This window comes from Neolamprologus brichardi, chromosome 1 (assembly GCF_056152115.1).
Source record: "Neolamprologus brichardi isolate AB-2024 chromosome 1, ASM5615211v1, whole genome shotgun sequence".
NCBI classification, from domain to species: Eukaryota; Metazoa; Chordata; class Actinopteri; order Cichliformes; family Cichlidae; genus Neolamprologus; species Neolamprologus brichardi.
The window spans coordinates 18,115,637-18,139,818 of record NC_142104.1 but is presented as its reverse complement, the minus strand read 5'-3'; the positions used below and the strand labels follow the sequence as shown (position 1 = coordinate 18,139,818).

The 24,182-nt window shown below is 40.2% G+C and overlaps 2 protein-coding genes across 3 annotated transcripts in view; both read left to right on the top strand.

Annotated features, from left to right (window-relative positions):
- Nucleotides 1–13,554, top strand: part of nedd4a (NEDD4 E3 ubiquitin protein ligase a) — a 39,362-nt gene extending 25,808 nt beyond the window's left edge. For both annotated transcript variants that reach the window (XM_006780078.3, XM_006780077.3), the window contains 19 exons: nucleotides 413–574; nucleotides 741–824; nucleotides 1,966–2,085; nucleotides 2,261–2,545; nucleotides 2,749–2,826; nucleotides 4,563–4,617; nucleotides 4,717–4,775; nucleotides 4,852–4,917; nucleotides 5,310–5,539; nucleotides 6,797–6,918; nucleotides 7,860–7,930; nucleotides 8,033–8,128; nucleotides 8,230–8,303; nucleotides 8,390–8,450; nucleotides 8,545–8,604; nucleotides 8,706–8,813; nucleotides 8,929–9,025; nucleotides 9,177–9,249; nucleotides 10,781–13,554. In XM_006780078.3, coding sequence (XP_006780141.2) covers nucleotides 413–574; nucleotides 741–824; nucleotides 1,966–2,085; nucleotides 2,261–2,545; nucleotides 2,749–2,826; nucleotides 4,563–4,617; nucleotides 4,717–4,775; nucleotides 4,852–4,917; nucleotides 5,310–5,539; nucleotides 6,797–6,918; nucleotides 7,860–7,930; nucleotides 8,033–8,128; nucleotides 8,230–8,303; nucleotides 8,390–8,450; nucleotides 8,545–8,604; nucleotides 8,706–8,813; nucleotides 8,929–9,025; nucleotides 9,177–9,249; nucleotides 10,781–10,883 — 2,004 coding nt within the window. In that variant the 3' untranslated portion in view covers nucleotides 10,884–13,554. The remainder of the gene's footprint in view (nucleotides 1–412; nucleotides 575–740; nucleotides 825–1,965; nucleotides 2,086–2,260; nucleotides 2,546–2,748; nucleotides 2,827–4,562; nucleotides 4,618–4,716; nucleotides 4,776–4,851; nucleotides 4,918–5,309; nucleotides 5,540–6,796; nucleotides 6,919–7,859; nucleotides 7,931–8,032; nucleotides 8,129–8,229; nucleotides 8,304–8,389; nucleotides 8,451–8,544; nucleotides 8,605–8,705; nucleotides 8,814–8,928; nucleotides 9,026–9,176; nucleotides 9,250–10,780) is intronic.
- A 6,570-nt stretch (nucleotides 13,555–20,124) lies between these two features.
- The window catches only part of prtga (protogenin homolog a (Gallus gallus)), a 28,440-nt gene continuing 24,382 nt past the window's right edge, over nucleotides 20,125–24,182 (top strand). The window contains exons 1-2 of the mRNA XM_006780076.2: nucleotides 20,125–20,389; nucleotides 21,785–22,087. Of these exons, the coding sequence (XP_006780139.2) occupies nucleotides 20,326–20,389; nucleotides 21,785–22,087 (367 nt within the window). The 5' untranslated portion in view covers nucleotides 20,125–20,325. The remainder of the gene's footprint in view (nucleotides 20,390–21,784; nucleotides 22,088–24,182) is intronic.

Genomic DNA, 24,182 nt, shown 5'->3' with positions numbered 1-24,182 from the left:
AAATACACAGGTGTGATTGAACACAGGTGAAACTGATGGGGGTGGAGCAAAGGGAGTCGGCGGAGAAAAGGACAAAGACAGGAAGTACTGATTAAGTAGCTCTTAAAAAAGATTATAGAGCCCAATTCATTTGATTTTTATGTACATATTAAGTTAGTTCTGTCATGTGCAGGCTTACATGCTTGTAAAAAAAAAAAAAAAAGGTTAACTGCACAGGGATGTTTTTAAAACCAGCTTTAAGGTTCATCAGTGTTAACACAGCCTAAGCAAAGCAGACGTCATGCGTCGGGCTCGTCTTCTCAATCCGCTGTATATTTAAACAAAGAAGTTCAGATCTTTGTCATACTACCTCTGACAGCCTTGCACTGTTGTTGCTTCGGATCATTGGAGTCTCCTCTCTGTCATCATGTAGAGCTGGGAGATCATTACAGAGGATGATTCCACCCAGTACCACAGTAGTAACCAGCTCAGATCACCTTCACCCCGCACCCCAGTGGAATTCCACTCACTGTGCGATGAAATGAGGAACGTTAACATCGCTGCCGCAGCTGGCGAGCGGCGCCCCTCCCAGATCGTGAGTTATTTTCTGTGTCGCTTGAGGTTTGACTTACTGAAAGCAGAGAGGGGGGGGAGTAGGCCCGTAATCATATAAATGTGAGCTGAGAGTGGGAGAGTGGTGGAAAATTTATGCACATTAATGGCCAAGTGGTCATCAGAGTCATCCTTCCACTCTCCTGCAGGATCACAGCAGTAATTCAAGGCATTCCAGTCGCAGAGGAAGTGCCCAGACCTCAACAGGAGAGGAACATCCGGCTAATCCTGTGGTGAGTGTTTCGCTCTCTGTTGAAGTCCCCAAAATGTTCTTACATCTGAATGCTTCAGTCTTTATGAGTTCACTTTTCAATCATCTTAGACTGTCACAGTTCCTGTGGAGGGACATTTAAGGAATACGGCATTGTTAACTGTGTTATAGATTTCTATGTGGAATATTGTGTTTGCTAGAGTTTGTCTGTTTGCTAGATTCACAATTAATAATCTGTATCACGATTATTCCCACAGATTAGGTTAGAGTCATTTGACCACTTATACTATTTTTGTGTACTTGTCACTCCAGATCAAATCTGAAATGCCTTCTCATGAATCGCTGCATCTTGTTTTCACTCTTTTGCTGAAAGCTCTGATTGCTGATTTGTGTCTGTTGCTGTTGGTCCAGGTGTTGTTGTTTTTAGTCCACCATGCTGTCTTTTATAGAAATTATTACCAGTCATGCTTTTGATTTGTTCATGTGCATTAGAAAGTTTAGAATGAGAGTTTCTATGTTTTATTTTGAAAGTTCAGTCCTTTGTAATCAGCCCATTTTATCATCTTCCCTTCGTGTCACAAGCCTGAGTCACACAGGTCTAGAGAGCAGTCAGCAATCCCTGCCAGTCATGATTGATTTAGTAAATATGTTTATTGAGTTATCTTTTTCCTGTTTGTGTCAGACTTTCTAGTTTCATTACTAGTGAGCAGTTGGTGAGTGTTTGCATATGTTTGGCATCTTCCATACAAATTTTGGACTACTCCAGCAATCTGCTAGCAACCAAATCAATCACAAGAGGGTTTCTGACCCAGCACTGCTAGTCCCTGACCTCTGTGTGAGGTAGCTGTCACAACAGTCCTGTTATTCAGCCAGTGAGCCTCTCATCCTGTGATGGGCCTCACCAACGTGGCATCTTGGACTGTAGTTGGTGGTCATAGGCTCTTCAGCCTCTGAGCTTGGAGTAATAAGGCTCCACACGAAGTAGTCAGACCACAACGGAACCTGGCCAACAAACTGGATAGGATAGATTAATAATAATCCACTTGCATAGAGTGCCTTATAATGACTGTCTGTATGATTATGGTGGAAATTATATCTTATGCCAAATTATTGTCCTTGAATTATCGTCTTGAGAATGTATTTACTTATTTTTAATTTGACAGCTGCTTCCAACCTCAACTGGGTTACCTCCAGGCTGGGAGGAAAAGCGAGATAGTAAAGGAAGACGCTACTTTATCAACCACAACAACCGAACCACTACATGGACACGACCTCTCGTGCAGGTACTTCAGCATTCATATCTTTTTATTCGCATTCTGCATAGCAACTTTTGTTAAACCCCTGTTGTTGTTTTTTTTATTAGATTAAAACTCTAAAATAGCACTGTTCTGTCACTTTTCCCCTTCAGTGTGTCTGTTCTCGATTTAGAATCTCACTGGAGTCTTTTTATTTGTACAGAGAACTTCAGAGGCAGCACCAGCACCATCAGCACCATCAGCAGCAGCAGCACCATCAGCAGCACCATCAGCAGCAGCAGCGGCAGCAGCGGCACAGAGTAGTGCAGGCTTATCACAAAGCCCTACACCATCCCAACCACCGGCAGCAACAGAGGAGTCTCCTCAGCACACTCCAAGCCCCGAGGCCACGCGAGAATCTGGCTTCCTGCCGCTCGGTTGGGAAGTTCGCAGTGCACCCAATGGAAGGCCGTTTTTCATCGACCACAATACCAAGACAACTACCTGGGTGAGAAGATAGCAGCCAAAGGCTTTGAATGCACCTGTGTGTCCAATTCAGAAAAACTAGACTGGGTTTCAGTTATTTAGTTGACTTTTTTTCTAATCTGTGCCACAAAGCAAGTGAGTTTCCAAGCTGTAATTCACCACCATCTCTTGTGTGAGGATTTCCTCTCTGACTGAAACACACCCTGCTTGTTTTTCTCTGAACAGGAAGATCCCAGGATAAGGATTCCTGTACAAATGAGGAGGAGATCCTCGCTTGATCCTTCCGATCTCGGCCCTCTGCCGGTAAGTTCAGTAACAAGATGCAACACAGGCATCAACTTTTGAGGATTACCTATCAGGGGAAAAAGCCTGCTAGCCAAAACATTAAGACCACCATGCGTAGTAAAGTCCAGTCCACTTGCGCCACCAACGCATCTTTAAATCTTCAAAATGGGGGACTGAGACATTGGCAAAGGAAACTTTTGAAGTCCAGAGTTTTTCAAGGTTGCTGAGTCTCTCAGCATATCCCATAGTTTCCTTATTTCCTTTGTTCTGGAAATATTGAAGGAAGAGGTCATATTTTGAATTTTGTCATGTGACAGTTGCAGTTTTCCTGCTTAAACAGGCCACTGCAGGCCACATACACAGTGGGCTGTGTGGTCTAAAGAAATTCTTATCAAATTTTTATGCATAAAATCAGACTCTCATTTCATTTTTAAAATAAATGTTTTGTTTTCTGAAACGATGAAAGAGCAGATTTCTTTTTAACTACCCAGAGCACCAATCTGCATCCATCAGCTGCGTACTTCACATACCTCTCCCAGTTAATACAAAGGTGCAAGAGAAAATAAGTGATTCATCAAACGGCCCATCTTCTTTCATTGTTCCGTGGCTCATCTTCATCCCACTGTAGGCTTTTTATATCGGTGGACAACACAGTAAGCTGTGACGCACTTTCTTTCTCTCGCAGCCCAAATTGAGGTTTTCATCAATTTGTGCTACATTTGCTCTTCTGTAGTATCAGATCGCATGGATCCACCTTCCTCCCCTTATGCACAGCAGTTAACTTTGTGCACACTTGACCCTTCACCATTTATCCTCTTAGACCACTGTTGTCAGCATCCGTCAGTTACCCGTCTATGAAAACATTTTGTGTCCAGCTCATTGGCTGCCCGTTTGCTTGCTGCCACTCCTTGGCATTTCCCAAATTTAACAAGATTATCACTGTTATTTACTCCACCTGCCAGTGTTTAAGGGTTTTTTTTCTCCAAGTTTTAACAAAAAGCACCGGTGGGACACTGCAAACATCGCTACATTCTCAGAATATATTGTCCCAACTGTCCTTAACCATCTCAGTTGACATACAGGTGATTCTTTTCTTCCACTTTTGTAAAAAGGCATCTCCTTTAGGCCTTTAGCGAGAAAATTGTCCTCTTCTTTATAAAGATGTTACTCCATCCATTGTTTAAGACCTGGTGGGTCAAGTTTATACCAGGTCTTTGTTATAGTTTTAGGTAAGAAATATTTTGCAAAAATAACTTTTTAACAACAACAACACCCTCTTTAATTGCTCCAATGACATCTACTGAGATTTCATAACCTGGCATCTTAGAGCTACACCTATATTCTCCTGAAATACTTGAATTTTACTTAATTTCCAAAATATGTGGGAGTGGATATGACCACACTGTCTCCAGGATTGCTTGCTTTTAACATAAGGTGTAACAAAAATCAGATGTTTATTCATTTCCTTGAGCTAGTTGATGTCTCTTCAGCTGTTTCTTTGTTTATTTCGTTTCCCTGTTTTGTTTTAATGTAATTTGTATTATTGCGTTTCCGTTTCCTTGATATAATTTAGAGATAATTGTCCCATTAATCTGTTTATGTGCTTCAAACTATCCATCACTGCATTTCCTTTTTGAGACTAATGGTGGTTTTACTGTTGTGGCTGAACACTGTATGCGGTGCCCTGATTGGTTTGCTGATATGATATTTAATCTGCCTGATTAATATAGATTTGATATTTTCTTCATTTCTAGCCTGGCTGGGAGGAGAGGGTCCACAGTGATGGCAGGGTCTTCTACATAGATCACAGTGCGTATGATGCGTTTAAGTCGAAAACATCTTTGATTAGTACATTAATCAATCTGTTTTCTTGTTAATATATGCTTTTTGATATATTTTATTTCATAGACACAAAGAACACACAATGGGAAGATCCCAGATTGCAGAACGCTGCTATAACTGGACCAGTAAGTATGACTTTGAAAGTTGTTGTTGTTGTTGTTGCTGTTGCTGTTACTGACCTCTATCCTTTGGTGATTACAGGCAGTGCCTTACTCTAGAGACTACAAACAGAAGTATGACTACTTCAAGAAGAAGCTGAAGAAACCGGTGAGCATCCTCAAAAGCTCTTACTGATTGTAGAGATCGACCTGACACACTGTGATATTTTATACTGGGAAGTGTTTATTGAAGTGACACACACGTATGTTTTGGCACCCGGCTCCTCGACTTTCCAGTTGGTTGTCAGCACACACACTTCCCTGTGCTCTCCAGCTTCACTGTTTATAAAAGGCAGAAGCCTCATTAGACAGATCCCCACCACCTATCTCTCCAGCCTCCTTGGCACTGCCCCCTTGACCACTCTTCCCCTGCAGCTGAGCCAGGGACCACACCTCCGCCACACTGATTTTTAACATAACTTCTTAAAGGTAACCGAAAACTCACAACTGTGCTTTTTTTTTTTTTTTGGTTTGGTTTTTTTTTTGGTTTTTTAAATGTAGGCGGACATCCCAAACCGCTTTGAGATGAAGCTGAAACGAAATGCAGTGCTGGAGGACTCATACCGACGCATCCTCTCGGTCAAGAGGCCAGACCTGTTGAAGGCACGACTGTGGGTGGAGTTTGATGGAGAAAAAGGACTGGACTACGGTGGCGTGGCCAGGGAGTGGTTCTTCCTAATGTCCAAAGAGATGTTCAACCCGTACTACGGGCTATTCGAGTATTCTGCCACGTGAGTCTTTATTTTTGTATTCAGTTGTTGTTACTTGTAGTTTTCCCACTTTTGGAAATTTTTAAGCAATTATATGTTGCACGAGTGATGTGCATCCTCTACACTGACAGCTAAAATGTGGACAAAAAGATGTCAGTGCTTGTATTTACTTCAAATCCAGGACTTCTGTATAGTTCCCGAGATCGATATATTAAATCACTGCTAATTTCAATGTGTCTCTGTGAGGTAACGAGGTTTGGGATGATGTATTTTTGTTTAAGGGGGCATATTTACAGGTCATTATGCTTTATTAACCTTCATTTTCACTGTAAATAGGAGTCCTGTAGGAGTATGAGTGAGTCGGGGGGGGAGTATGACAGATAAGAGGCTGACAGGAAGCCAGTGGGATAAGTGTAAAAAGGGGGGGGGCTGATGCATTCAAGGGAAAAGGAGAGGAAGAGGCTATTTTTAAAGCGGTGGGGAGATGTACTACGAATTTTAATCAATGCGTAAACCTGGGGGCTTATGCAAAAAGCAGCCACAGGCATGGGAGTCTTCAGCCACTCCCAGATACACAAAATGACACAGAGCACATTCACACCAGGGAACAACAGAGAAACACAAGGGAGAAAAAAAATAGAGCTGACACACACACACAGAGGAATGAGGGAGAGGTGCTGCAGACATTTACACACAAAAGGCAATCAAAACTCTCTTTGGCTGTGAAAATGTGGGCTGAAAAAGTTTCAATCAAAATCTCCAGCCCTGGTACAAAGCACATCAAATAACTGTGGTATATGTTACAGCAAAGGCCTGGACCAGCTCTCTAAGGGCATTTTCACAGCTGTAGATCATTTATCCTGGCGTGAATCAGCTGATGATTTTGCACAAGGTTTTCCCCGTGATTTGGCTTCTTTTCACGCAGAAAAGTCCAGGTGAACCAAAATGTGTCACTACAAACCATGTGAGAATGTTCAGTCCGCTTATAGGGCTATCTGGGCTAGGATCCACAAAAGTAGTAATTGTTCATACTAACATTTGGTGCTGTGGCTTGTTGACCTGTGGGAAGATTGGTGGTTCAGTGCCATTTTCCACGACCTTTGGCAAGATACTGAACCCAAAGTTGTGAGAGTGTGAACATCAGGTTAAAAATGCTATTGTATGAATGAGTGACACTTGTAGACAGAAAGCTCTGAGTGTTCAAATTGAGTAGAAAAATACTATGCAAGTACTACTGCATTTACTAAAGACACTTTCCTGATCTGCCTTATGTTTTAGGGACAACTACACACTGCAGATTAACCCCAACTCAGGTTTATGCAACGAGGACCACCTGACCTACTTCAAGTTCATCGGTCGCGTGGCAGGCATGGCTGTGTTTCACGGCAAACTCCTCGATGGTGAGTGTCACGTGGCTGCTGAAAATGGTCAGATATTTTCAGAGTTCTTCATGTAGCAGCAGGAAGTATTTTTGTGAAAAATTTACCTCACTGTCTTTCTTTGTGTGTTGTTGTCTGCGCTTTATTGTTTGCATTTTGGTAACTTTTCTGGGTGTTTGTGCATGGTTCTGGATAGCAGTCCCTCCATTTGAGGCTGCTGGCTTTCTCAAGTTGTTTTTACCTCCAGCTGTAAAAGGCTGATGGGGTATTGTCGTCACCATACTGGACAGGTGGTTGGCGTGGACACCCGTGGCCTTGAAAATCCCATGTCACCTTGTTCTCTAGATAACTTGAGATTCGTCAGATAGGGACATCTACTAAAATCTCAGACGAGTTCAAATCTCAGTGACCACGATGTCGAGGTTTCTCAGATCTTCAAGGTCACGTGTCAACTTTTCTGAAAATCACCAAGGATTTTCACCAGGATTTTTTACCGTAGGTTCATCTTCAGGTTGAGTGGTCACACTGGTGCCACAAGTTTTTTTATAATTTGAGAAAGCCAACAGAGGGGACACTCGAAACGGATGACACAGTGCACTCCAGAGTGGTCAGCTTTGCCAAAAACCAAAGAATAAAAGAAAAAAGCTGTTTGTAACATATACATACTTGATTTTAATTTCAGCTCTGTGGTAGAGTCTGTCCTCACTGCTCTCCTGTGCTCTGTTTCACCCACATTAACTCTCACTAACAGTATGCGTAACAGAAAGAGTAAAAGTAACAAGAGGAAGAGGAGCAGGAAAACACACTTACAATCAGCTGACTATAGTTACCACGTGTGTTTGGAAATGTAAATGGAAGAGGGAGGCATGTTTGGTTTGATGGGAGCTGCTCTTGTTGCACCTTTTTAAAAACGTCACCAGTAAATATCTTTGTAAGTGTTTGCATATTTGTTTACTTCACAGCTTTCTTCATTCGGCCCTTCTACAAGATGATGCTGGGGAAGCCAATCACCCTCCAGGACATGGAGTCTGTTGTGAGTATGACTGTAGTAATTATTGCATTGGTGTGATTTGGGATCTTGGATGAGATGTAGATCATTTTCAATTAAATGTCTTTTTTTTTCTTTTCTTTTCAGGACGGTGAATATTTCAACTCCCTGAAGTGGATTTTGGAGAACGACCCAACGGACTTGGACATGAGGTTCACTATTGATGAAGAGCTGTTTGGACAGGTCTGCTGAACGTCCTTGTTTTTTGTCCCAACATTTAAGTTGTGACACGGCTTTGTGTCTCTCTGACTGATGCTTCATTTCTTACACCACCACCTGTTCAGACTCACCAGCATGACCTGAAACCCGATGGCTCAGAGATTGTTGTCACCAATGAAAACAAGGATGAATACATCCAGTAAGAAAATGCTTTCTTTGTTTTGTTTTTTCTCAGTGTGTGTGTAAATGCAGTTTGATGCTGACATGCTGTTTTGTGATTAACAGCCTGGTGATTCAGTGGAGGTTTGTGAACAGAATACAGAAGCAGATGACTGCCTTCAAGGAGGTAAACAGTGGTTTTGTTTTTTAAACTTGCTAAACACGGTACGGGTATTAAAGACACACAAAGGAATAAAAGTCTGGTATACTTTGTGTTTTAGGGCTTCTTTGAGTTGGTACCGCAAGATCTGATCAAGATCTTTGATGAGAATGAGCTCGAGGTGAGTTTTTAGCTGATCTAACTAGCAAAAAAACCCCAAAACTGTTTCAGTTTCTCAGAGATGGAAAATGTTCAGTGTATCTGCTTTGTTTTCCTCCTCAGCTGCTCATGTGTGGTCTTGGAGATGTGGACGTGAACGACTGGAGAGCGAACACAAAGTATAAGAACGGCTACTGCTCCAACCACGTGGTTATCCTGTGGTTTTGGAAGGTGAGACAAGTTTCCATACCTGTGGCTAATAATCTGCAGCTGGGGCAGGGACGTCTGTGCAGAAAAGCTTCAGTGATATGTATTTTTTCATGCTTTTTGTTTTGTTTTATTACAGGCGGTGCTGCTGATGGATGCAGAAAAGCGAATCCGGCTCTTACAGTTTGTGACGGGGACATCCAGGGTCCCGATGAATGGCTTTGCTGAACTCTATGGTGAGATTAGAATTATTCCCTCTCTAAATGAACGGGTTTTTTTTTTAACTATTTCCCCTTGGGTTGATTTCTTTGTTTCTTGCAAATTAATTCCACTTGAACTCATGTTTGTTGTTGTTGTCATCTGATGTTTAATGGTTTTATGTACCAGGCTCTAATGGACCGCAGCTCTTCACCATCGAGCTTTGGGGAACACGTGAAAAACTTCCCAGAGCCCACACATGGTAAGCATTTCACTGTGCTTTGCTTTTCTTTTTCTTTTTTTCCCTTCTTCTTCTTTTTTTCTCCCTTTATATTGGACACAGTTGTGGCAAAAGGATCATTTTAGATTTTATTGAAGGTTTTTGCCAACTTTTAAAAAGGATAAAAGCACATTTGTTTCTTCCTCTGCTCTTCTTGCGTTGGATCTAGCAGTGAAGCTTGTAGTATTAGCACAGTTGAGTTGAGCCATTTCAGCTTTGTTATATTTTTACTGTTACCTTACAAGAATTACGTGATAGGTGGGAATCCCTAAAACAATTAATCATACTCCAGAGAAACACCTTCACCAATCACCGGCCCATCAATCCCCCCTGTAAAATTGGAAAGACACATGGAAAATCACACAAACAGCAGGGATCCACAAACCCAAAAAGACTGGATTTACTCAGATTTTCTCATGCCACTCTACCCAGGAAACTCATTCAACACAAATCCTGCACGAAGGCCCGGAGTTGTAACAGCACATATTCTAATAGTTGGTGTTCCTAACACATTACCTAGTCCATATAAGTATAGATATCAACATTATTTGGGTTTTTCCCCCCCACTGAGATCTGATGTGTTTTCAATAAACACTGTGCCGTACAGAACATTTATAGAAAATGGCATTTTATCCATTTATTTATTTATAAATAATAATAATAAATAAATCCTTTCTCATAGATTTATTTTCTGGCTTCTCTTTGCAGCCAGAGTCTCATCGCCCTACTGGTCTTTAGAAAGAGTGCCAGTTTAAAGCATTAGCGTCACTTTGCTTTGACCATGTTTTGTGTTGAAATTGAGCAGCTTGTTGAAAAGAGACTGGTATCAATCATCTATGTACCCACTGTAATGTGGCTGTTTAGTGAGGTGCTCTTATAAGCAAGCTTGTGTTGAAGTCAGACATGACACTCTAAGGTGTAGCCCATAGACCTGTTTGTCCACACATTTGGAACAACGCCTCCTGGTGACAATACAGAGCTACAACATGTAGATGACTGTCTGCGGAGATGTGTGTGCACATGTGTGAGCAGTGAGATTGTACCCGTGTTTCTGAAGAGCAGTGTACCCTGGATAATTGTCCTTTCCTACTCTAATAATGACCACATTTTATAACTTCATGTTCTATTCAGTGTGACCAGAAACTATTGATTAAGGCTGCAAAGTCATCAGGAAAGTGCTAAAAGTCACAGAGCAAGAGAGCTGAAGGCAGTTTTTTCATAAACTTCTGCACAACCAGAAATCTTCATGCAGTCAGACGAGTCTTAGAAAGAATGCAGGTTTAAGCACTGGCTTCACTTCCCAGACCAGAAACTTCATCCATGTTTTGTGCTGCTTTCAAACTGCCTACTGTATCTCATAGTGCAGACTTGTGGAAGCCAACTAGTGGCGCATTACTGTCATTCTTAGTTTCACCGGCACATCACAGTGTTTACGCTCCTGCGTGTTCCCTTTTTGCCACTGCTTAAATTTTAACTGTGAATTTCTTCTTGTCTGTTCTTTTGCTTCTTAAAGCTTTAATCGGCTGGACCTTCCTCCGTACGAGTCCTTTGAGGAACTGAGGGAGAAGCTTAACATCGCTATAGAGAATGCACAAGGCTTCGACGGGGTGGATTAGTGCATACGTGGGAAATGAGCTGAACTGACATTGCTGTCATTGGAGTAAAGCAAAGCTGCGTGATGCCCCTGGGGAAAAAAAAACAACAACAACAACAAAAAAGCTGTGTATCAGACTCAGGTCTGATACAACCTGCTGGCTGTGAAGATTGAGAGCAACAAGACTCACATGAGTCCTCTGTCGGGGCCCAGCTGAAGAAAAGACATGAAATCTGGAGTGATGGAGGTGTTTTTACGTCACCCTGCGTGTTGTAAAGTTTACAAATCAGGTTATCCTAGTATTTAATTCTCTGATGCAAGTCGCTCAAAGCTGTATTCACTCTTATTTGTTCTGCGAAAATGCTCATATATTTAAATAACTTGATTCTGTGAAGCGATAAGAGTATCTGAATGTGAATAACAGCTGTACAGTTTATGATAAAAACCTACCTTTTAAAAATGGACGTTTGATATAGTTTTACTCACTTTTTGCCCAGCCAGATGCATAAAGACAGATGTGTACACACATCCTTTCAGTCAGATTGTCCTCTCTTAATAACATCAGTGTTTGAAACTGTAAATACATAAACAAGTCTTTCCACTGCATCTTTAGACATGAATGGATGTAACCACTCTTTTTTTTGTTTTGGGGTTTTTTGGGGGGGGGGTTGTTAATGAAACCACTGTTTGCACCTCAGGTTATTTAATTTGGCCATTAAAAGAGGGTAGTTGTACCAAATGTGAAACTGAGGAACTGAACAGAGATGGCAGGGGAAGAGCAGGGATAAGGAAATGTTTTATGTGATGGACCCATTTGTGGAATCAAAAGCTGCAAGAAAATCTGCATCAGAAGAAAGGTGAAAGTTCAGAGGGAAAAAAAATCCCGGCCGAGTTCTAGAAACAAGAAAGCTCATCTGTTTGTACGTTACACACTGCCTTAGTTATTAATAATAGTAGTAGGTGTTTAATGTTAGTAAGTCATTTCCACTTCATCAGGCCCAATTTTCTCTATAAAAACATGTGAATGAATAGTCTGAATTACGCCTGAGGTGCACACAAAACTCACTGCGCATTCTTTCTTTGTGCGTGCTTGTTTATACAGTCGTGTTAAGCTCATTTTGGGTCTTATGTTGTCACTTTATTACGTGCAGGTCCTTCATGCTTGGTGTAAAAACTATTGCACTCTGGCAAAGGCAAGAATTTAATGCTTAAAAAAAAAAGCCATGCTCGCCACTTAATTTGTCTTCATTGCTGTTAAACACTAATTGGATGTTTCTGTTCAGCAGTTTAAAATGTCCTTAAACAACAAAAAAGATTAAACTTTTTTTTTCATTTAGTTTCTTTTCATTTATTTATTTTACTTTTTTTCCATTCCAGTTTTTTTTTTTTTTTTTTTTTTTTTTGAAGCACTGATGCAGTGTCCCAAATATATATATGTATAGATCTTAGAAGCATTTCTAGCAGAAAATGTGCAGGTTACGTAGGAATGTGAGCGACTGCCGTCAGTCAGTTTGGTAAATCATTGTGGTCGTGATGTGTAAAAACCAGGACCAGTAACAGACTAAATACGCTCTTGTCTGTGTGCAGATTTGGAGAAGTGACTGTCTGCAGTGTTGGACTGTGCTGATGTACTATGCAAATGTGACTGCATTTGTTTAAACTGCCACTCGGGAGTTGCTCGGTGTTGTCGAACAGGTCTCGATGCATCTCTACAGTCAGTATCTGTTCTTGTTCGTTCGATAGCTCCTCGCGCTCAAGTTCAACACTGACTGTTTATAAAGCAGAAGAATAAATAAATGTACATTCACGTTAGAGCTCCTTAGCTTTGCATAAACGTTAGTGAACTTATACAGTTTTAATACGGCGTGTTAGATTTTATGCTTTGATTTTTGTCAGTGAATGACATTTTATTGTCTTCTACTCATCAAGGGTGTCTAATTGCAGCAAAGTGCTCTATTTTTAAGAGTGCAATTTACAAAAACATATATATATATTGTTGGTTGTTAAAATGTGTACAGATTGTTCTTTTCAAATTTAATTACTCGTAGTACCTTTTGTATGCAGTTACTTTGTGAGAAAGTAACTGTGCTTAAGCCGTACTTTGAACTTTTTCTGAACGGTAAGACACGTGTTTACATAACTGCCGTGTTTACAAGTCGGTGATGAAAGGAAAGAAAATTGTGGGCTGGTTTTTGTCTCTGACGACAGTTTTATATACCTATTCTTTTATAAAGTGAAGCACTTTGTTAATATTGATGAGTCTTACTTCTGAAATCTTTGCCAATCTGTCGCCTGCATAAATCTCTCTTTAAAATCATGATCCGATGCTTTAAGCGCACATCTCTTCAGATGTTTACATGTGAGCATTGCTGAGAGCATTTTTTGCTGAGAAAAGCACATTCTCTCCTTTCAATGGTATTTAAATACCAATGCCTTTTATTTGTCATGTGTCATCGAATTCGCTGGTCTATGAAATGAATAGACATCCTGTTGCCTACTGAAGACTAATTAATACGTTCTTCATTTCAGATATATCAAACTTTGTTATTGTAACACCTGTAAGTGCATTAAATCATCGATGGCGTATGTAAAACATTTTAAAGGGCAGAACAAACTGTAGCTGTTAAATCCCAATGTGATGGCCTATAACACAGAATATAAATGTATTGGAAAAATAAAGACATGTAAAAACACTTATCCAGTCTCTTCTTCTTCCTTTTTATTATTACTTTATTTTGCTGTCCTCCTGATAGGGAGCTGTTAAGTTTTGAAAGATTCTTGCTATACAGGATTCAAAATCAGACAAGTTTTAGTAGCAACTATTTTTTTTTTTTTTTTTTTTTAAGAGTACCAAATTTGTGGACCTCCATCTCTACAGGTCCACAAAGGTGGCCAGGTCACACTAAATGCAAACTTAAGTATCCAAGTTTATTACCCTTTGAAAGTTGTTTTCCCCTCATGTTATACATGTTAGAGGATTGATATATTTACAATAGGCTCACAAAGTCTTTTGTTAAGTCCAATGCTACATTATGCATAACACAAGCATTTTGAAAGAAGTCAGCTTAGTTCAGTTAGCTTCAAAAGTTTGTAACCATGAAAAAGAGGATCAGAGGGAGCATCTAACTTAGACCTTGGCATGGCTCATACAAGAGGAATTTCCTTTTGTAAAGCATTATAATCATTTAAGTGAGGCTCAAACAGTGATTGGTACAAAATAAGTGAGGCTTCACATGGAAGAAAATGCTAGAGAAGTGGAAGGAAGGTAAGTGGTCCTAACATTGATCCCTGTGGGGCCCCACATTTGACAGCTACTAAGTGCTATCCCCTGACACCATGTTCTAGGCTGCCTAAAAGAAGTCTAGAGTATAAATTCAGTTCAATTTAATTCATATAGTGCCATATCACAACAACAGGTGCTTTATATTGTAAGGTAAAGACCTTATAATAATACAAAGAAAACAGAGAAGACCCCCAAAAGTCATATGACCCCCCTTTTGAGTAAGTACTTTGGCGACAGTGGGAAGGAAAAAATCCCTTTTAACAGGAAGAAACCTCCAGAAGAACCAGGCTCAGACAGGGGCAGCTGTCTGCCCCAACTGATTGGGTGAGGGAAGGAAGACAGGACAAAGACATGCTGTGGGAGAGAGCCAGAGCTTAATAGTAACTAATGATTAAATGCAGAGTGGTGTATAAACACATAGTGATTAAATGCTTTCAATAAGTCATGGAAAATTCCTGTCTCACATTCACTGTTATCAATATGATTGATTTATTTCAGAGATGAAGAGATTACATACAAGTGGTTCTTTGTAGCAGTGTAAATATGTCTAAATTGGAAGTTACTGATTAATGTTAACTACAGGCCTTACAACAGAATGACAGTCCAGCCTCTTTATTGGCTTTTCTTCACAGCAGGGGATTCGTGTGTCATATTTACAGTGCAGATTGGTTGGCAAACTGAAGGAAAGAATCTAACTATGATGATAACTAAGGCAATATGTAACATGTGTGAAATGGAATAGCCTGGGCTTGAAACCACCCAGGGCCCTATACTGCACGTCTTCCCCTGAGAACCGTGCTACATTTAAAGTCTCTTAAATTACCTTTCTTCCACATTCTGATCCTCAGATTAAACTTCAGCAGCTTTGGCACTTATTGTGTTTTTCACTAATAGAGTAATTTTTGCTTTGCTTTTTTTTTATTTTTATCATGTCACTTGAATGTGTGAGTTTTACTGTTTAGTACTTGGGTCTTTAACTGGAGAGCATGCTGGGTTAAATGTGCTCTGTAAATAAAAGTAACTTGACTATTGTGTGGAAATAAAACTCGCTTGTCTAAATCTGATCTAACCCTGTGATCCAGCATGTTCTTCTTACATGCCTGTGGTTGTAGTACTGACTTGTTCCAGCAGGGGGAGATGAAACACAATCAGATTTCCTGAACATAGCAGTTGGGGCATCACCAAACTGCTATGTTTTTATTAATATTATTTTATTTAACAGATTAATTGTAAGGGACAAGTGCAGAAAAACACTGACAGTTGAAAAAAGCAGTCAGATGTCTGCACATGTGGATACAACCAAAGCATGTCGGCAAAATCACATGGTACTGTTTAAATTTGTGTCCTATAATAGGAAACAAGAGAGCAGTAACATCCATACTTTAAAGTGAACACAAATTGTAGTTAGTCAGTGGTATACCTGCAAGTCTGGACTCATTTTTAACCCAGACTTTTGTAAGAGATACTTTTAACATCTTAAATCTGCTTTAAGCATAGAGAGCTCAGTGAGCTTTTAAGTGCATATGAAGTGTTTAATTCATCAGTTTTCTTCTGAGGTTATGTTATAAAATATGAAAAACTACATTTATGAACAAATTGGTGTTGTTTCAGATCACACCGGCTGTTGTTCTTTTCTCTCTCTCTTTGAGTTCTGCTTCTTCATTTCCAGCTGTGATTCATTTTAAGCTACATTTCACTGTATAACAGCCCTATTATTGTTGGGGGGAGGGCTCAATTCATGTGAACTGTTTCTGGTGAACAAGAGTAGCGTGTGGAGAGGACTCATCTACATCTCTCTTGCTGGACCCTTTTGTGTGATTCAGCTGAAGAGCCAAAGTCCTAATTTCTCCACAACCCCCCATCAGGGCAGTAAAAAAAAGAAAGGCCTCACCCTCCACGGAGGTCAGTGGAAAGGTTACACACGATTCAGGCCGGCCTTTTGGACACTTCAGGGGTCAGTGGGGATGGGCATGGGTGGTAGCAGCAGGATAACGCCCTCAGCCAATGATGGTAGGTTTTGGGGAAAGCTGGCTCCCCTTCACCCACACCCTTACCAACATTCATAACCCAGTAATGACTTTTACTTCATTGATCTGGCCGCAGAGCTTAAACATCACTCCACCCACCAAACTGCAGCATATTGGCAGGTGCTGAAACTAAATTCTTTATTGATCCTCACTGACCATGAATGAGGTCAGACCCTCACTTTCCCATGTTATGTAAGAGACGTGCCCGCCACTTAAACTGAGGATGTGGCCAGTTATTGGATTATGGTACAAGTACAGCAAGGGGAAACCTCACTAGTCATGTATGTGTATGTAAACTTAGAGTAACAACCTGTAATAACCTTTCTATGAAAATATATGGAACAAAAACATCTAATTGTGTCACATACACAATACTGCAATTATAAATATTACACAGGAGCTATGCCAAACCCTGTACGCTGAAGAAACTTGATCATGCATCGTTAAAATTGTGTTGCTGTGGTTGTGGAGAATGCTGTGGTCCTCTTGTTAAGCAGTTTTGGGTGGATATCACTGAACAACTGATATGGATCAATATGGATCAAATCTTGTTCAGAAATATGATAGTAGGGTTGGTTTGGGGTTTTTTTGTGGTTTTGCCTCTGTGCACCACAGTGGATTTCAAATCAATCCACCAATCAGTATGTGATTGAATTGCAAACTTTCAGCTTTATTTAAAGGGAATGAACTTAAGTATTGCATTAACTCTTGCAATTATTGCAAACAGATGCTGACAAGATGCTAAATTCACAACATCTAAAGGAGTGAAGAACAAAACAAGGAGTTTGATGTATAAAAAGTCTTTAATCAACAATAAAAATGTATGAATGTGAATTCAGAGGGTTTGCAGCAAGGTGCAAACCCCTGGATGAACCCAAGGACAAGAAGGCCAGGTTAGACTTTGCTAGAAAAAGGGTTCTTTGCCCTTTTTTTCCAAATTCTTTGGACCAATGAAAGCAGGATAAATGATTAAAGGTTAAACATTACACCAGAATAAAGGGAAGAAAAAAGTATGGAGAAGCAAAGGAACAGCTCATGTTCATGTTATGGCATGGCTGACAGTTGAACTGGGTCACTGGGGTTTATACATTATGTGACTGGTGACAGAAGTACCAGGACTTGTGAGGTGTGCAGGGCCATACTCTCTGCCTAGAAGGAAATGAGCAAAGAAAGGAGGCAAAGATATGGGATATTCTTCAAAGGCCGAATTAGTCACCTGATCTCAACCCAAGAGAGCATGTTTTAAGTTATTAAATACAAGACTGAAGGCAGAGAGACCCACAGATCGGTTATTTCTTGGTCTCTTACTGTAGTCAGTGTCTCCTTCTCAATAAAAAAAATCTTCATGTACTGATAAACCCAACTAGTTACAGAGGAGTTCTGTTTTCTTTTTTCCCCTTCTTCCTTTTCAGTTTTCAGATCACAGCTGGCCTGTGGCCCTGCTGCTTTATAGAGATTCATAAAGGGAGGAAGGGAAGGAGCATGTGGAGGTGGGGGGTTTGATATCTCCCCACAATAAGTGATGGACATCGGATCAATATGGACATTGACACAGCAGCTGTCCTGCTCCTATCAGTGCTTTGTCATACTTGCAGAGCTCAGGTTTAAAGGACAAACTCATTTCCATTAACATTATTTTTTCAGTCTGAAAAGTCTGGCCTCTGATACTGAGGGATCTGTTCCCATCAATATGACTGGAGGTTGTTGATAAGGGTGGAGCGAGTGATGTTGGTGTTGCTCTGCTAGGCAGTATCATGGGTGCTGGGCTGATACTACACAGAAAATGACTGCGAATCATCTGCCCATGACGTTATTGATACAAATCGTGCAGTATTAATGGGCCAAAGAAGACAATTCAACTTTTATTAGAGCAGAGCAACAATACGTGCAAAATCAGCTTGAAGATTAATTACTGACTTTGAAAACTTATCAAATAAGACGTCAGTATTTTAGTTATGTGTACTCATTCGTCCTGGAGCTTCTGCACCTCCACTGACAGCTTTCCACAGCAGATGAAGGCTTCTCAGTTATCATGTTACGGTGTTTTACTAAATAATCTATAAAACACATTAAACACTATTTATGGTCACCAGCTGATCTCTCTCTAAACTATAATGCTGCAAATGGTTGATGTTGTGTGTACGGAGGAGACTAGTCAGATAATAAAAAGTTATTTAATGCTTTTTTATTTATTTTTTTAAGTAGTTGTACCTTATCATTTACATTACGGTGCCATAGAAGCGTTAAACAGATAATCCTAGCTTCAGACACAAAGTCAGCTAAGTTTCTATCTGCCATCATCACTGCACTAAAACATTTCTCTGTTTCTAACAGGCATCTGTTTGAATACAGATATTTACACATCACGATAAGGACATTACAGCAGAAAACTTTACCTGTCATCATGCTTTGTTTTTGAAAATCTGCCACATGCAAAAGCATGTTTTTTGTTTTTCCTTCAAGAACTGAACTTTGACCTCACAGAATTATATTATCCCAGTAGAGCACATTGGTCTCAGTTTGCGGGCTTTACTGGGGCTTCCAGATTTTCTAAAAGTAGAACGGGAGACAGTGACTTTAGCTTTCAGTCCCTCTCCTGTCAAACCAGCTCCCAGTTTGGATTTGGGAGACAGACAGCCTGCCTCTCTACTTTTAATATTAGAAATACAGAGTCAGGTGACTCTGAACCCTATGTTAGTGTTTTTGTGTTATTTTTAAAACCTTTTTTATATTCTTTTCTGTCCATTTTCATGGCAACTTTCATGGTCTGCCTGTATGTTTTCCTATTACAAAAGTCCCATTTTATTTGGGCTTGCCTGAGACACAGCTGACCGGGAACCACATCTTTTGCCACACTCTGTGTTGGATCCCTTCCATTGTTTTTAGCTGGCAGCGCTCATGTTTTGACCATGAGTCCTTTTGATCACTCAGGTGCAACAGCTCGTTAAAGTTGGCAAACACCATAACTCAGGGATATCATATTAATTTTACATTGTGAACCACATTAAGCTCACTTTGATTTTATGTGAACAGGACCAGTGAAACTTTCTAATAAAGTTTAATCACACATTTAATCTCTGAGATATTTCAATATATAAAGTACAATTTTAACAGTAGAGCTTGGTTTTTCTACACGGTCAAACAGATACTGCTTAAGCCCTAAATGATAAGAAATAACTAAATTTACTGAAAATGTTCTGGTAGCACATTGCACAGACTGTCCCACAATAATAAAACTGAAAATTTGTTCTTCTTTAATTGAATTTTTCATTTTTGTTTTTTCATTTGCTTTTTGCTGTGAACTCACTGCAAAAATCACGAATCAGAATCAGAATCAGAAAGACTTTATTTATCCACAAGGGGCAATTAAAATACAACAGAGCAGCATGACGTTGAAGATAAGGACAGGCCATAAACAGGCAATAATAGTGAGATTATAAATAAAAAGACTATACAGTATATACACAGTTTTAAAATTACACAGTTAAATTTCTATAGTAGATAGAGAAAAAACAGGAAGTGTCTTTTATTTATTTCATTTAATTGTTTATCAATTACTTATTTACTTTGGTGTAGTATGACTGGTCATGGGGGACGTTTTTATCAGTAGGATAAACATACAAAACCACATTTAAAAGTCTCAAATTTTTGCACCCGCTCTCATTTCGCACAGCCATCCAGAGGATCAAACTTGAGTCTTTGGGTGGCTAATTCTGGCCCATGGGTCTTATGTTTGACACCCCTGCTCTAATTCAACTACAGAAAAGTGATTACTTTTTTTCTATTCGTTTCATAAATATATCTGTGACTTGTTTATTTTGTATAAAGGAACCCCCCCCCCCCCACCCCAAAAACAACAACAACAAAAAACAAAAAACAAAAAACAAAAACAAAAAACAAAACCACTCAAGAATGTTATGATTCAGCAATGTTTTCCCGGGTGTAGTGTCCGTGACTTGCAGCTAGTTGGCGCCGCACCGCACGCTGTACTATGGACGTGATTAATTGGTGTTACCGTCCACCCTCGGCCGGACGAGGGAAGCTGTCCTCCTGCACCTCTGAGTAGGGAGTCCTCCTCGTCAGTAGCAGAGCAGCTCATGTGGAGGAAACAGCAAGGACAGAGAGCAGCTAGCATGCGCGGACAATTCACGTAAATGGCGCGATTTAAAAGGAGTTTATACCAGCGTCTGCTGTTTGTCGTTTTTCTTCCAATCACAGGTAAGAAGCAGGACCACTTTTACTCATTTTAACCTGTGAGTGAGCGGCGTCCTGTATGGACATCACTGACCGTCCCGTGCGGACGTGTGTGTTAGTCTGCGGACTTTAACGGAAGCACGCAGATTCAGTTTAACGGTTTTAACTTTTAGCTAGCTGTCTAAAATAAACCGAAGACACGGAGGCAGTTTTTAAACATATTTGGTAAAAAGTTTTATTTTAAAAGCCATAAAACATGAGTATTAAAGGCAATATGTCCTATATTGGTTCATTCAACAGTCAGTCTTAACTTCAAATGTTCACCTGGTTAATTGTAATCCATTTACAGGTAGATATAAAAACTGTATTATCAGGGGTGTCAAACATGGGGCCCGGGCGCCAGAATCGTACAGCTAAAGACTCCAGGTTGGCCTATTAGATAACTTCGAAAATGTGAAGGAAGCCATCATTTTTCGACTTTTAATTGTATTTTCATATGTGGCTACACCTTTTATTACTAACACAGACCTCCTCCATGGTCGTTGATACTACGCAAAACAAAATAAGTAACAAATTAACAATTAAATGACAGAAAGTTTAATTTTTTTAAGTAACTACTATAAAAAGCCATCATTTTTGCACTAGGTTGACTGTTAAAAAACAAAAAGATGACATTCTGTCAATAAACAAGAAATATCCATTTTATAATTACAGTATAGTTACAGCTCTTCACAGTGACCAAACAGAGTTTTTTTTCTGTAAATTTACATATTTATTTCTTACAGTTTAAGCCCAAAGCAGTATTTCTTTGTCATGTGGAAAAACTGATAAAGAGGAAGTTCCCCCAATGTAAAATGAGTTTAACATCCCTGCGTTAGAACATCTGAATATACTTTAAAGGTACCACAGAGTATTAGTAGAAACTGTAAGTCAGGGGTTGAGCTGAAATCAAAGATCAGATCCAGCTACCAAAGCAAAATCAATACATATAACAGAATTGGTTCATGAGTAATATGAGAAAAGATTCTTATACATTTTATAAGCTTGTAAGATGTAAATATAGTTGCACGTTGTCCTTTTAATGCTTTAAACTACAGGCTTGGTCTAATAGGACAATCTGTTTCATCTTCAGCTTTATAGCCTTAAGTAGGTGGTGCAGGAAGACCTCAAGCTTGAGTGTTATGACCATACTGGACAGTAGACCTCCTGCTGGCAGGCCTACAAGCCTTTTATATGTGATTTTTCCCTTAGTAGGTGCTGTAAACTGGCTCCACAGACACTGATGAGACCCAGCTAGAAAATATTAAATGTCTTTAATTTTTTTTACATTGGGCTGGTCTTAAACTCTTTAACTGGTGTACAAATGCTGTTAAATTCCTTAAATCATAACAACTCTCTTCCTGGTCTCTCTGCCTGCAGGTGTGTTGTGCTTTAGTGAGTTGTTTTTCATCAAGGAGCCTCTCGATGTCACCGTCATGCGGAAAGAAGCAGCTATTTTGGACTGTCAGGCGCATGGAGAGGCGCCCATCAACGTCAAATGGCTCAAGAGCGGAGTACAAATCGCGGAGAATGAGCGGGTGTACCTGCTCTCCAACGCCTCCCTTTTTATTTCAGAGGTGGAGAGCAGAAGAGGAGACAAATCAGATGAGGGGTTTTATCAGTGCCTTGCTCAGAACAAGTATGGAGCAATCCTGAGCCAGAAAGCCCACCTTACAATCGCAAGTGAGTATCAGGGATATGAGTTGTGTAATCTGGCATGATTTGCATATTACGCATATTTATTTGATGCTCAGTCTGGTCTAGTCTGGGCAGCTTTGGTGGCAGCAAGAAGATGGACAAAGTCTTCAAAGTTAGAGCTTAAAAGGGATGCTGCTGGGAAATGAGGAAAATGCCCATTGGTGTGTTAATGAAGGACCAGGAGATTTGAAAGGTTAGGAGCAGTGTGGGATACTGGCTCTCCAATGCGAAAGAGCAGATGACCCCTATTCACTGGCCCTGGCTTTCATGTTATTGCACCCTGATGGCTCGAGGAATTGTTCTTTTTGAATGCTTTCTCCTCCTGCGTTGTGCGAGTTGGCCTCGTATTTTCAGGGGGAGGCAGGGGAGGCTTCAGACAGAGTTGGTCTTTTGGCACCTTATATCTTCTTCCAATCACAGGCCCTGAAATTTGCTGTCTTGCTGTGCCACTTTGTAAAATGTGTTTATTTATTTATTTTTAACCTGCCATGAGTGCGTCTTCTATTGCTTTTGATCAATTAGTAACCAAAAAATACATACAAAAAATTATTTTATTTTTTTTGCAGTGCTGTAGGGGAGGGGATTTTAAGAGCAGGTCGTGCCAAAAAACTGCAATTAGCATGTGTTACATAACAGTTATTGTGTTCACATTAATTATTCTGGAGCGGTACCACAGGCAGTGCTTTCTGATAGAGCTCCCAGTCATAACTCAGACATTTTCTGGTGTTTAAAAAGTGTGGCTTGATTAATTGATTGAGTGGTTTAGTTTGCTTTATAGCTTTAAGTTAAGAGGTGATAAAGGCTGCCTGTAAGCTTTACTAGTTTGTTTTAAAACAGCACTTAGACCTGCTGGAAGGTCTATCTGGAAGCTCATAAAGTTTTCACATACCTGAGAAATGCTCAGTTGAAGGACACAGAGGTAGCAGTGGGGGTTGTTGTAAGTGGTTCACACACGCACACACACACAAATGTGAATTGCTGCTTTCCCAATACTGCGGCTTTACCCTGAGTGTCTAAATGACCAAACTTTATTGCAGGCCTTAGCAGGTCAGTAGGCATCGTAGGCTTAACCCAATTGTCTTCTGCCTCACTGCCCCGGTGAAAGAGTATAAAGCTTTTCACTCTCTTTTTGTCCACTCCCGGCTCACAAAAGAAGAAGGCATTCTTTGTGGGCAAAAGTGGACAGAGCTGCTGGAAGTGGTCACCACAGCAAGGCTAATTGCACTAGTCGTAAAAGTTAAATATTAGTAGATCTGCATTTTGATTAATTATCATATGACGTGCCTGTTGCATGGGGGTCTGCTCATTGATGTCTGAATTTTGGAGTCTTTTCATGTGTTCCTCAGCTGATTTATGCTGCTTTTGCAGACGGTCTGCTCCTTGGTAGCTTTTTCAAACGTTGCTCCATCTCTGGATGGATGTTCGTTGTTGTTTGAGAAATATGGTGGTGATGGAAGGTAACTTTAAACACAGGATCCTGAAGCACAAAGGTGAGAAGGGATTTGGTCTTGATGAAAAGGAATGTGACACCTGAGCCTCATCGTGTGACTTTTGTCAACAGACCTCAGATTGATGGGGATTTCAGTACAGGGACTGACTCTTGAGTTGTCTCCTCAGAAAAATATACCACTACAAGTGAATACTGTATAAAAATAGGAAGATTTCCAATTTTATTTTTAATAAACATTTACAGCTCTGGTGTATTTGTAGCTCCCATACTGATGTAATGTGGGCACTGTCTGCTAGTGAAAGGATATCCTCATCCTGGTGAAAGCTGATGAAGTGAAATGAAACAGTTTGTCAGAATATTCACTTAAAATTTTCCAGTAGGAATAAACACAGTGAAGATGTACAGTTAATTGACTCCAGTGGTAGTAGTTGTGAGGCCTAGGAGACACTGATGGGCTACAGGTACCTGTTTATGGAGGCTTCTCAATCAAAGTGGCCACGCCCCTAACCATCCTCTACCATCCAGGTGGATGAAATGTAGCTGCAAACATGCTGTAAATTTGGAAATTTTAACATGGATGTCTGTAGGGATTGATGTATGTTGTAGTAAGCCTTGAGTGGCCATTAGAGA